The 13,287-nt window shown below is 38.0% G+C and overlaps 1 protein-coding gene across 5 annotated transcripts in view; it reads left to right on the top strand.

Moving 5' to 3' along the window:
- The window catches only part of filip1l (filamin A interacting protein 1-like), a 138,206-nt gene extending 126,280 nt beyond the window's left edge, over positions 1-11,926 (top strand). For 3 of the 5 annotated variants that reach the window (XM_036563149.1, XM_036563150.1, XM_036563154.1), the window contains 2 exons: positions 4,505-7,298; positions 11,188-11,926. In XM_036563149.1, coding sequence (XP_036419042.1) covers positions 4,505-7,298; positions 11,188-11,376 — 2,983 coding nt within the window. In that variant the 3' untranslated portion in view covers positions 11,377-11,926. Of the gene's footprint in view, positions 1-1,005; positions 1,224-4,504; positions 7,299-11,187 lie in introns of those variants that run through there. The other 2 variants (XM_036563152.1, XM_036563153.1) reach the window with 2 other exon arrangements.
- The last annotated feature ends 1,361 nt before the right edge of the window (positions 11,927-13,287 follow it).

Here is a 13,287-nt window from a genome sequence, read left to right as displayed (position 1 = left end):
GTCATTCATACATTCTGATACATTTTAAATTATTACACATAGAAATCATAATATTGAGGTTTTTCAAACAATTTTATTGATGTTATAATATTATGCATTTGTAAATGTAGTTCTTGTGTTGTAATTAATCTAATTGCACTTGGCTTGGGTCAAGCTCTTCGAAAAATGTTATAGTCACGTGTTGTATAAACAACATAAAGCATTTTCTGTCATAGTAACATCTAGAATTTGTATAAATAGGTCTGCATGTGTGCCTGTATTAGCTTACTTGCAAGCTAAATATAGAGTTTTGTGATTGGCATATGCTTGGCTCTTCAGTGCATATTATAATGGTATCAACAGGTATGAACATTTTTTACCATATGGCATTATAATTTAGACTATAAAGGGATGGATGGTCCAGTGCTTCCCAACCTAGTCCTCAGGGTTCCCCAGACAGCCCACATTTTTCCTTCATCTCTATGTGTTGCTGGTTGGGATGGAGCAAAAAGACCAGGTTGGGAAGCACTATAGATCAATTTTTTCATTGGCTTCCCATCAATCTCCTTAATCGCTTTCATGTTATGTTACACACACACACTCAAAAATAATTTGGCATAATTAATTATGGCTCTGTTTAAATATACGTGTGTTATAAGTTGAAGACTGTATCTGTATGTGTACATGTGTGTACATGTATGGCACTAGGCTCAGAAATACTGAATGAAATTGTTTTGGTGCTGTAATGCATCAAAAATTTTTCTTCCCATTTTGGCTAACTTAATAGCTTTTAGTGAGAAAAAACAATAGGAAGTGTAACTCATCTTTCTTTAGACACACACACACACACACACACACACACACACACACACACACACACACAGCCTGACACAGAGCAAATGGATATTTCTCACATTACACATTCTTTCTAATTCCTCCCTCCCTCCCTTCCTCTCTCTCTCTCTCTCTCTCTCTCTCTCTCTCTCTCTCACACACACACATGCTACAAAAACACACTCAGGCTGTCTCACACATGAGCTCACAACCACTCCTGTGAGAGGCTGTGCAACATAAGGTTCCATATAAGGGCAGAAGGATGATGTAATGCTCCATAGGCAATGAGCATGCAGTGAGGCCATCTCTCACTGTTTGGTTTCCAAGCTGGAATGCTCACATCACAGACGTGAGTACTGCATCTCAACACCAACTTCACACAATGATTACTGCGGTCTCCTATGCCTCAGGTAGGAATACATTCACCAACATATGCTCACAAATAGTGTAGAAAAAAATCAATTATTCATGAGATAAAAGCATTAGCACTTTGCTAGCACATCTTTGGAGGAAGTTTTAGTATTACAAGCTACTTTTTAAAAGTTCATTAAACTGTGTTTACTGATTAAAACAGAATAAAACTGATTATCATTACGTTCAATAAATGGATGCATGTTAAAATGTTAATTAGACCTTGTACAGATTATTTACTACTTTAGGCTTGAATTCAGCCTTTCATCATAGTCTCTGTAGTGTGGATTTATCTGACTCATTATTTCTTGGGCTGAGTTAAGCAACAGCAAAGATGTCTCGGTTTACTTTTTCTTTTTTTACATAGAGGTAAACTTCTTTGGTTGAGTAAAAGTATTTCAGTAGTACAAAATAAAACAAAAGTAATGTACAAACCTTCAAATAAAGTAGTAAGTACCTGTGACAATTATAAGAAGATCATTGTAGGGAACAGCACAGACCTTTACTTAGAAGATGAAAATCCGAGTTCAAGGTCAAATACTAGCTTGAGATCAAGATTGCTTTTTTGTGCAACATATTTTTGACTTTAGAAGATAGGCCTAATCTTTTTAGTACAGGCTAAAACAAACAATTGGAGGTTAAACAGAAGTCCTTTATTAGGGCTTCAAAGTTGTTTATTAAAGTGAATAAAAAAGCTCCTCTGTAATAAAAGCCTGATGATTTCCTGCACTGGCCATGTACTTGCAGAGCATTCTTCCTCTCCTCACACTAATGAGTTCAGGCCCATAGGTTAAACAGGAGCCTTTATTTAAGGGGTGAAGGAGGGAGGAGTGGTAGTTTTATCTTCTCCAGACCCATGCCCTCCTAAACTATACTATACTTAGGTCACAGAGTTCCATAATTTCTTACTCTCAGCAGCATACATCTTCTGTCCTATGCTTGCCTTTTCTGAGACTGTCATTGTCCATTGGTTCGAAGGATGAGGAGGGTGTCTGCAATGGACATTTATTTGATTTATTTCTCCAAATACATTCTACAGTCTACAGCATATCAATTTTTTACATTTTTAAAACTGTGTGTGTACTATTAAGGGTAAAGTCATCATTGTAATAGGTGGCAAAAGATTTACCATACCATTTATTTCTTCAACAGAAATACAAATGACACTATGGCTATATTGTGGCAGCAGTAGCCATTATTATATTGGGCCAGCAGTGGACAAGAACAAAGTACATGTAGTTCATTACTATGTGTAGGTACTTTTTTCAAGCACCTCTAGCTTACTGACATATTTCCATTTTTTGTTACGTTTATTTTCACACCGCTACATTTACTGCACAAAGTACTGCACCCAGTGTTTATTTGTCATTACTCTGAAGTGAAAGAAAACTGGATTTTCTGAAATATGCAAAAGAATATGATTTTAAACTGCAGCAGACAACTATAGTGCTCTGTTTACTAAATCGTTTTATTAATAATCATTATCCAAATGCTTGGAGACTGTACCGAGGCCTGGTCACCTTTTAGAACTTAAATATATGCCATAACGTTGTGTGGGATTTTTAAATCTGACAATTGATATCCTAAGTTTGGAGGGGGAAGTGAAATTTTAAGCGTTTCCTGAACTGATGACAAAAGAAGAGAGATGTAGGATGTGGATTAAACAGTGTGGAATTCTACATTACCAATTAGACCTGTCAAAAGTTAGCTAACTGCAGCATTGTCCTGAATATCTAAAACACACATGCACATATTCATACGTTTATCTTACCTTCAGTGCTAAAAAAGTACTTCTCTTTTATTACTGTCACATGTATGTGAATAATTTGTTTAACTGAAGTAGAAATAAAATAGAAGACTTCTACATTTAATAAATTAATAATTTACAAAGGATGTGTCTACTTTCACTCAAGTGCACTTGAGTCTCTCAATCCCTGAATGTGTATGTAGTGGATGTAAATTTGTACAGATGTTTTCTAAAAGCAAAACTGTCATGTACACCGATCAGGTATAAAAACTCCAGCAGCACTGCTGTGTCTGATCCACTTATACCAGCACAACACACACTAACACACCACCACCAGTGTTACTGCAGTGCTGAGAATGATCCACCACCCAAATAGTACCTACTCTGTGAGGGTCCTTGGGGGTCCTAACCACTGAAGAACAGAGTAAAAGGGGGCTAACAAAGTATGCAGAGAAACAGATGGACTACAGTCTGTAATTGTAGAACTACAAAGTGCACCTATATAGTAAGTGGAGCTGATAAAATGGACAATGAGCGTAGAAACAAGGAGGTGGTCATAATGTTATGCCTGATTGGTGTATTACTGAAAAATAAAATGTGATTTCAGCACAGGGGTAACCTTGGTAATCATAGATAACGAAAGCAGTAAACAAAATTAAAGGATTTTGTTCTTTTTATGTAATAAAAAAAAGGAATATAAACAAGATTATACTCTTGCTCAAACACAGTGTTGATTTTCCTAATTTGCCTCTCACAATGTTTCATGGAGTCACACTACCGCTACTACTGCTTGTAGAGTAAATAGCATAAATGTAACCTTCAGCCATTCAGTCTGTTATGATGTGAGAAATTCTTTTTAAAGCAAGGTTGTTCTATTACCTGCCTCAGAACGTGTGCAATGACACAAGTATACACAATACACAAATAAGAGGATTTGAATGAAGTCAGCTCATATTCCTTGACGTACTTTGGTGTACTTCTGACAGCATGTTCACCTATGGAATTTATGAGAGATTCTGAAACACTCTGTTTATTTTTGCCAGTCTGTAATTGCTGGAAGAAATTGTAGTTTTATATTTAAAAGAATTTTTCTTTTAAATATAAAACTAGTGAAAGGAAGTGATGTTAGTAGTTGGTGGGCTTATAGAAGGGGTGGAGGAACACCTAAGTAGGAGATTTTTTTATGATAATGTGCTGTCTGTAAAGTACTGGCAGCTGTGTGTGCTGCAGTCAAAACATCCCCTCCACCACTGGCGGCGCTCAGACCGATGAAACATGCCAGCCACCATGATGACCCCACTTTCCCCTTTGGCTCTGTAACTGAGGAACACCCACCGCTTCATTTTCCAACAATGTGACCAGCAAAGGCAGGAATGTGCCCACAAGTATGAGAAAGAAGAGCCTACTGCTAAAACAAATGCCCATTTCATGGGCCTTCACACTCGTTTATGACCATTTTACACAGGATTTATAATTTCGGTTAATGAGATACATGTAACCCAACAAATCTTTTTTGTCTTTTTTTCTTATTAGACTGAAGCTGCTCATTGATCAAGAAAAGGCCTATCAGGAGCGAAGAGAGGAAGAGAATAATAGGAAGGTCACCAATCTTAAGGACGAGCTGACTAAGCTGAAGTCTTTTGCTCTGCTAGTTGTTGATGAGCAGCAGCGCCTGACAGAACAGTTGGCACAGCAGACAGCCAAGGTTCAGGAGCTACAGACTTCTGCCACAAAAGGTCAAGAGGAGCTAAACTCTGCTAATATTCGGGCACAAGAGGAGGAAGGCAAAGTCCTGCGCTTAGAGGCTGAATTGCGTGACCAAGCCAGTCGGTTCCACCAGGAACAGGAAGCCATGACTGCCAAACTGACTAATGAGGACAGCCAGAACCGACAGCTGCGTCAAAAACTATCTACACTTAGTCGTCAGCTGGATGAACTTGAAGAGACAAACAAGACCCTCCGAAGGGCAGAAGAAGAGCTGCAGGAGCTGAGGGATAAAATTAGCCGTGGGGAGTGTGGAAACTCCAGCCTAGTGTCAGAAGTGGAAGAATTGAGGAAAAGAGTACTAGAAATGGAAGGAAAAGATGAGGAGTTGATCAAGATGGAGGATTTGTGCAGGGACCTCAATAGGAAGCTAGAGAAGGAGTCCAACCAAGGTCATAGCCTGAAAGCAGAAGTGGACAAGCTGAACCACAGAATTATGGAGCTTGAAAAATTAGAAGATGCTTTTGGGAAGAGCAAGCAGGACTGCAGCTCTCTCAAATACAAGCTAGAGAAGGAGCGTACAATAACTAAACATATGTGCAATGAACTAGATGTTCTAAGAGTTCGGATCAAAGAGCTAGAAGCTACTGAGAGTCAAATGGAGAAGACTGAGTTGGTGCTGAAAGAAGATCTTACAAAGCTGAAAACACTGACAGTAATGCTTGTGGATGAGAGGAAAACCTTGGCAGAGAAACTGAAACAAATGGAAGACAAGGTGCAAAGCAGCACAGGCCAACTCCAGGCAGAACAAGATAAAGTCACATCAGTGACTGAAAAGCTGATTGAAGAGAGTAAGAAGGCCTTACGGTCCAAAGCAGAGCTAGAGGAAAAGATGTGCATTGCCACCAAGGAAAGGGATGAGCTCAGGACCAAGCTGAAAACTGAAGAGGAGAAAAACAGTGACCTTCAATCCAAAGTCAATATGATGAAGAAGAGACTTCAGTCCTTGGAGACTGTTGAAAGGGAGTTTTTGAGGAACAAAGCTAAAGACGAAAAGATAAAAATCACAAACCGCTTCCACCAGGAAGACAACAAATTGAAAGATTTGACACAGGAGGTGGAACGTCTCAGAAGGAAGCTGAAGGAGATGAAAATGGTTGAAGATGATCTACTGAAGACAGGGGATGAGTTTGAATCCTTGGAAAAAAGGTATTCCAATGAACATGAACGAGCAAAATTACTGATGGAAGAACTGGAGATTTCAAGGAAGGAACTTTCCAAATACCGACTAGCTGAGAAAGAAGAATCCAACCAAGAACAAATTCTTTACAAGCGTCTGAAAGAGGAAGAAGCCAAATCAAGTCATCTGACCAGAGAAGTAGAAGCACTGAAGGAAAAGATACACGAGTACATGGGCACAGAAGAGTCCATATGCCGTATGAAAACAGACCATGTGACTTTGCAAAGGAAACTTACCCAGCAGGAAGTCAAAAACAAAGAACTGGCAAGAGAGATGGACACTTTAACAAGAGAGCTGGAGAGATACCGTCGCTTCAGTAAAAGCCTCCGGCCTGGCATGAATGGGAGACGCTTCTCAGATCTACAAGTCTCTACAAAGGAGGTTCAGACAGACCCAACAGACAACCTTCCTTCTAATTACAAGAGCCTTGATCCATTGGAACGAGCCGTGGTGAATGGGAAGTTGTATGAGGAGAGTGATCTGGAAGAAGAACCCAATTATAATGAGATTAATTTTACTAAATGTAACCCCTCACTTATAAACAGTGTAAACAACCTGCAGAACAGTATGAGGCGAGTGAGAGGTCCCTTTTTAAAGAGCAATCAGCAGCCAATTAATGGCAAAGTGCAACAAAACCAGAACGGAACTCATGTTCAGCAAGGGGATGTGGTCCTTGCTCACAGTTCAGGCCAACCTCTTCACATCAAGGTAACACCAGACCATGGCCATAACACAGCTACTCTAGCAATCACAAGCCCTACTACAGAGAACATCCAGTCCTACACCAGTACAGCAGTTATCCCAACCAGTGGAGGCCCACCAAAACAAAGAATCACCATCATCCAGAATGCTTCAGTCTCTCCACACAACAAAACCAAGGGCTGTTCTTCTACAGAAGGCCCCTGCACACCTGACAGATCAGTGTCACCTCTTACTGTGACAGCTTATTCCCAAACAATAACCCCTGACTTCTCTGGTTCAGTGATACAAGACAGAGCCATGTCTCCTATTCAGATAGTCTCTGTCAGAACAGGAACCCCTGACAGGCCACCAACTGGAGAGCTCGTAGAGGTCTCAGCTGATCACACTGTTGTCCGTGTAACACCAGAGAGACAAAATGGCTGGCAACTACAGAGGTCCAATAGCTCAGGCCCGAATGTCATCACCACTGAAGACAACAAAATCCACATTCATTTAGGCAACTCCTACATACAAGCTATAAATAGTGTTTCTCCACCCATCAGCCCTTGCTATTCCTCTGGGCAGGAGCAAAGAACTCCAGTATTATCCAATGGTACTCCAGTTAAGGGCAACAACAAAATCACTAGTAGCATCCTGATAAAGCCCACTTCCTCCCCAGTCCCACGATCCTCACAAATTACAGTAAGTAATGTCTACGACTGACCCAGAATGACTTGTGAGCTGGTCTACTATTTACGAAGTGGCTGTTATAGCTCTCCAGCAGTAAATTCTTCACACTAGGACCCATAATAAAAATTTTGATCTTTGTTTTGCATTGTTTTGGCATGTTTTGTCTCGTAGTGGTTAACAAAAGCTGTTGTAGTGATAAGTTTGTTTCTGTTTGATTGATTTCGGGATTTCAGCAGTATTTGCATGATCACTGATTGAAAAGAGGAGAAAGACTAATAAGATAACAAATATATCTAATTTGAGCATTAGTGCTGAATTTAATTTAGTTTTGGTTTAACTTTTAAAGTGTGCACTTACTGTATCTACTCAATGGCAAATGACCTTGTAACATGACCGTTCATGACACGACTGATGTACCATTACCATTGTTTTATTTGTCATTTACCCCATTTTTTTATAATTATTAAAATAAATCAACATTAACAAAACAATAGGTTGCTTAATAAGTTTCTCATTTATGCTATTTGTGATACATTGTATTCTGGTCATTCTAGTGCAATAAGCATGCATGTGTGGTTTAGCCATAAAATTTGAACTGCTTAACATTTATGTTTGGACATTGCATGCTTTAGATCATTTAAATACTGACACTTTCCTAGTTGAAAATGTTCAACTGCATAAATCCATGCTTTCAGCTTTGCATCCAAACTATTGATCACCTAACTAAATACAGATTACAAATCAAAAGTCAAAATCAGTTCCATCATGAAGTCGTTTCTGTGAAGTCAAATCCTAGAATTGGAGAAATCAAGAAGGAGAAACTTAAACAGCTTGTTTTATAAGCAGATTTTTGAGAAGAGCTCTTTGTAAATGTTCAGAGTTTAAAAAACTACAGAAAATGCTGAACATTCTGACATGTGTTTGCCTGGCTAACTTAAAATCATAGGGTGATGTCATAGTTTCTGCCTCTACCCAAAACACTGTAATCTCCTAACAGCAAGAAAGTCTGTGCATGGCTGAATTGGCAATCTTCTTCAATGACACAGTGGAAACAGCTCAGGGCTACATTTCTAACCAGCTACATTTCCAATGTTTTTATCAAGAGCTTACTGTCTTTGCACACCTTCTGACACAAATCGGAAACCAGGTAGCTCTTTACTGAACACCAGAAACTACACCAGAAGCACTTTATGATTCTGACCCTTTGTAAAGACTAAATGTTGTAAATAATGAAAAGTTCCAACTTATTTTCATTTCATAAAGAGTCATGTAATACTGCTACCACCACAACCAAATATATACACTATTTTCCCCTACCTCTTGTATTACGCAGATAAGCGGACAAATTTTAATACGTCAATCTTCAGTTCTTTATTCATAATTCTTATAACTCTCATTGTTATTGTAATTTTGCCTGTCCATGTCAACCAGTAGGGAGAGGAATTCCCTTTTTCATGCTTTAAGAGTTTTTCCCTACCACTGTTGCCCTTGACTGCTAATTAGGTGCTCAGACCCAGATTTCTGTAAAGGTTTTTTGTGACAACATCCATTGTAAAAAGCACAATACATATACATTTTTGAACATTGAGTTTGAACTTCAATATACAGTCCATTAGTATGCCAGCCGATTCATGAAAATGTGAAATTAGGCCAGCAGCTGGTGGTACTATCTTGTACGCTGGGCTAGAAAAGGCCAATACAAATACTAACTTAGGCACATACATCCTTAGAGTAGAGAGAACAAAGACTGCGACTCGTTAATGTACAAGCCTGACTATAGCAAGTGTTAAATTGATTCAGGCTGGAATTTGTACAGTCTGGAATCTGTATCCTCTGGACTGCACACTCAGGGGAATAATATGGCCTGGATAAAAATGCTATCATTCATTGAGGAGATGAGAACAGCTGTGATGATCTATGAAAATCAAGGCACTTTCGTGCCTGTGGCCTGATGTCTCATTACCATGTCATGACTAATTATTCAGATGTTCAGTTCACTTGGTTACAAGAGACCCAAATAAATGTCCAAAGAATTGGAAATCCAATTCATAATATGAAACTACATGTATTCTATGTATTCTAGGTGTATCACAGAGCCACATTCACTGTAGATGTCGATGCATCATGACTAGGGTCTCCACAACTCCATAACACTACTGAATATCCATTTATGTAAAATGAACAAATGTAAGTAGTGCTACTGATGTGATGCCTGAATTGTGAACTTTGTTCAAAACTAACAAAATCAAAATGGACTATAGGAGTATCTATTAGTCTGCCAGTACATGCTGCACTAAACACGTCACAGAAACACAAAATGGCTTCATCGGCTGCTTTGTGTTTAAAATGACTCCCGAGGCCTGTGTGCTCTAAAGTAGTGCTCCAAAGCCCAAACACACCCCATGTTTTGTTTCCATGGTGACAGTAGCTGAAGTGCTGCCAGTCAGTGGGTTGTTCCTGCCACAGGACAGCTTTACAACATGAAATGGACACTTTTAATTAATGGTCATTATGTGCAAAGTCTACAAACCCCTTAGAGTCTGCCCATGTTGATTTTCTGATCTGTTTTACCCTTGCCAGAAGGACAGGCCAACCTAGATTTAAAAAAAAAAAATACTGGTATTTATCACTGCTCAATTCTAGATGGTTATTTTTTGAAAACAGTAATGAATGCTTACAGTTTGGACATAAACGTGTTTTGTAGACTTTCAGAGCACAGACGAATTCCAAGAGAAATTGGTTAGTTTTGTATTTCATTAACACTTCGAATCATATTTAGATTTGTACTGCATTCAGGTACACTTGGCAGAATATCCAGAACTCCATTTTTGAATAATATCTATATATTATGATGTTTTTACTTGCTGTGGATATACTTCTGCTAGTTGTTTCTGATCTTTGCATGATACTGAATGTAGAATGATGACATACTCCCTAAATGCCTGTATGGTGACATCATTCCCTGGCTGGGATTAGATGACAGTCTGAGCTGATTGTGCAGTAAACAGAACCATGAGGCAAACCTCAGGAGAGTCATTCCCCACCACTTCTCACAACTGCTGAAATGATTCGACACCCGTCTGTCTTCTCCATGTCTGTAGTCTCTTCTTTTAAACAATCTTATCTAGTGTTCTAAGGCCTAGTCAATGCCTAGGGCTAAACATATCAGCTTGATGAGGTATAGGTGGTCAGTCTACTTGTTTTCTAGACCATTCTGCTTACACTGAGTTCCTGTTCACTTTGTTGGCTTTGTAGCAGTGAGAAACAGCAAATATTTTTTCAGTGATGCAGAGACACTTCCTTTATTGAGCTGCCTATGTATATCACAGCTACTTGTTGTTGCCATTATTATTATTATTATCATTATCATTATCATCATCATCTTCCCCCAGCTGATGGCTGCTAGTACGCTCTTTTCTCACTGGAATTTCTAGATGACTTTCTTCAAGTAATCGTAGCAATTGTACCATGATGATCAACTGTAAAGAAAATAAAGGTAAAGCTACATCAAAACACAACTAAATGTATGAAAATAAATCTCTATGGTAAGTAAATACAAATGCATGTAAAAATAAAAAAACTAGTAAATAATCCAATTATACTAGTACTCTAAAAATTCCACTGTTGCATATGAATTAAACTGTTAAATGGCAAGAGCACCATCTTGTGGACTTAACTTGTATCACATATGATTTTTGAGCCATACCAGTCAACTTGTTTGCAAAGACCTTTACCTATTAAAAGATTTCACTTCCTATAGTACATACATGGCAACACAGAGAAATATTACCTTACTCTGTACTTACAGCTAAACCTCTACTACATCATAAAGTTGGGAAAGGTGGTTAAAAGTTTTATGGATCATACTTGATACCCTGTATTTGCTCCTCTTTTCTTACAGATACCTCTAGAAGAATTCCGACAATCTGGCCCCACCAGGATACCAAAACCTAAAGCCTGCAACACACAAAAAGGGACAAATGGCACAGCCATGCCAGAAAAAAACAAAGGAGCAGCACAGTCCCCACTCAACTCCGAGAACAGCATGTCCAACAACCATCACATGATGAACCTCCCTACAAAGTCATGAGTGCGCAGATTCAAATCTATCTCCTTTAGGGGGAGAAAGTGAAAAGAACTTTTGAATCTTTTTGAATCAACTGAATCAAGTTGTCTTTGTTTTTGTTGCTAATAGTGATAAAGCGTGCATGGGATATCCCATTCACTTGTGAACTTAGTATTTCTTTTTATGTTTTTGGCGAGAATCCACTGAGATGGGTCTTGAAGGTGCTTCCCGCACCAAGATAACAATGAATGTTTGTCTCTGTGGCACAATGTCTACATTCAGTCATTAATATAATCAGTGCAATCATGCATAACCAATAATAAAATCCCTAACATTCACATGTAAAGAAAATTTTAAAAATCACATAGCCTAGTAGGCTAGTCAAATAGCCTATGTAATAGTAGAAGTAGGCACTTAATTACATATTTGACAGGCTTAATAGTACAACTGACACAGTTAGATGCATTGCTTTTTTGATAAAGGATGTATTAAAATCAAAAGTATTACATAATGTTTGATTTATCTTGACAAACTGTTTTATTTAGTTGTTAATAAAAATTGTTTTTATATTTCACATTTAGCATTTATTTGCATCTTCATTTTTGTGTCCAAGGTCAACATTTGTCCAATAGATAGGAACCATCTTAAAAAGATAATTAGATTCACAGTTATCTATTGCTGGACAATAAATGGCCCATATCATGGAATACTTTTTTGCTTTTTTTAAATTAAGAGTTGGATGTAGTGTGTTAGGCTAAGCTGAAAAAAGCCTGTCATGAATTAACTGGTATTATGGTGTCACAGAAGGGGCCCTCCTACCCGACCCATCAGCCACGTAAACCATTAGCAGTTGCCACACAGTCACACCTAACACCCCAGTTCTCCCACTTCACTCCTCCCTCCTTTAAAACAGTCTGCTCCATTTGTTGGTCTAAAATTAAGTAGATCTAGACAGAACAGAATGAAGTATAAACAAACTTTTTGAATAAAATATTTTGTATAGAATGTTGAAGAAAAGTGATTATTTACATAATACAAAACGTAAGACAATACTATTTTTAGTTTTATCAGCTCCATCAGGACCATTCAAACTGGTTCCCCTGGAATTCCTTTTATACATTTTCAACTATAAAATACTATTTGTACTATGGCTTGACTGATGGTTGGTACACTGGTTGGAAAATAACCCTGCATTCTTCCAGTAGTTTTCTAATTGTATACAAAACTCTGTAAGATTACAGACAATATCTGCAAATTAACAGCCCAAATGTTATTTAAAGGATGCCAATAATGGCCAAAACTTATTTTACAGAAAAAAAAAATGTATTATGTATACATTATTTTTCTGCTTTTTTAAATTACATGCAAATTTCTGTAAAAAGACAATAATTATGTGTAATTACATATGTAGCACATTATACAAAGATTTATACCCATACTAACAATTGAATGTGTTTTCTTTGTACTTTTAAGGTAAATCTTATTAGCTTCATATTTTTGTATAATTTTATTTTCAAACTCCGTAATACTCTGGATACAAATTTACCAGATGTTTGCATTATGTTTGATGTAATGATAGTCTTTTTTAAGAGTACAAAGCTATACTGCTTTCAAGGTTGCAACTTCCAGGCATGTTCGTGGCTCTGGCCACACCCAGTCAGTGCTGTCACAGTGAGTTTAAGGACATATATGCCAATGAATCTGACAGAATTAAAAAGAGTAAAGGCAAAGTCATGAAAACAAGGCATTGCAATAGTCCAGGCAGGAAGTACAGGAAGCAAGAATGATGCGCTTTAAGCCCTTTAGAGCAGCAACATACTTGAAACTTTCAACCTAAAGAGAGTACTGAAGCAGAAACTTTTTGCCATATGTGATTTAATGTGTACTTATCAGTTCCTGATATAAGCACATTGCTGAAAAGTCAATGATCACTGC

The sequence above is a fragment of the Colossoma macropomum genome, unplaced genomic scaffold (genome assembly GCF_904425465.1).
Source record: "Colossoma macropomum unplaced genomic scaffold, Colossoma_macropomum, whole genome shotgun sequence".
NCBI lineage: Eukaryota > Metazoa > Chordata > Actinopteri > Characiformes > Serrasalmidae > Colossoma > Colossoma macropomum.
Note: the sequence above shows the minus strand (reverse complement) of the source record. Positions and strands in the feature narration are given on the sequence as shown.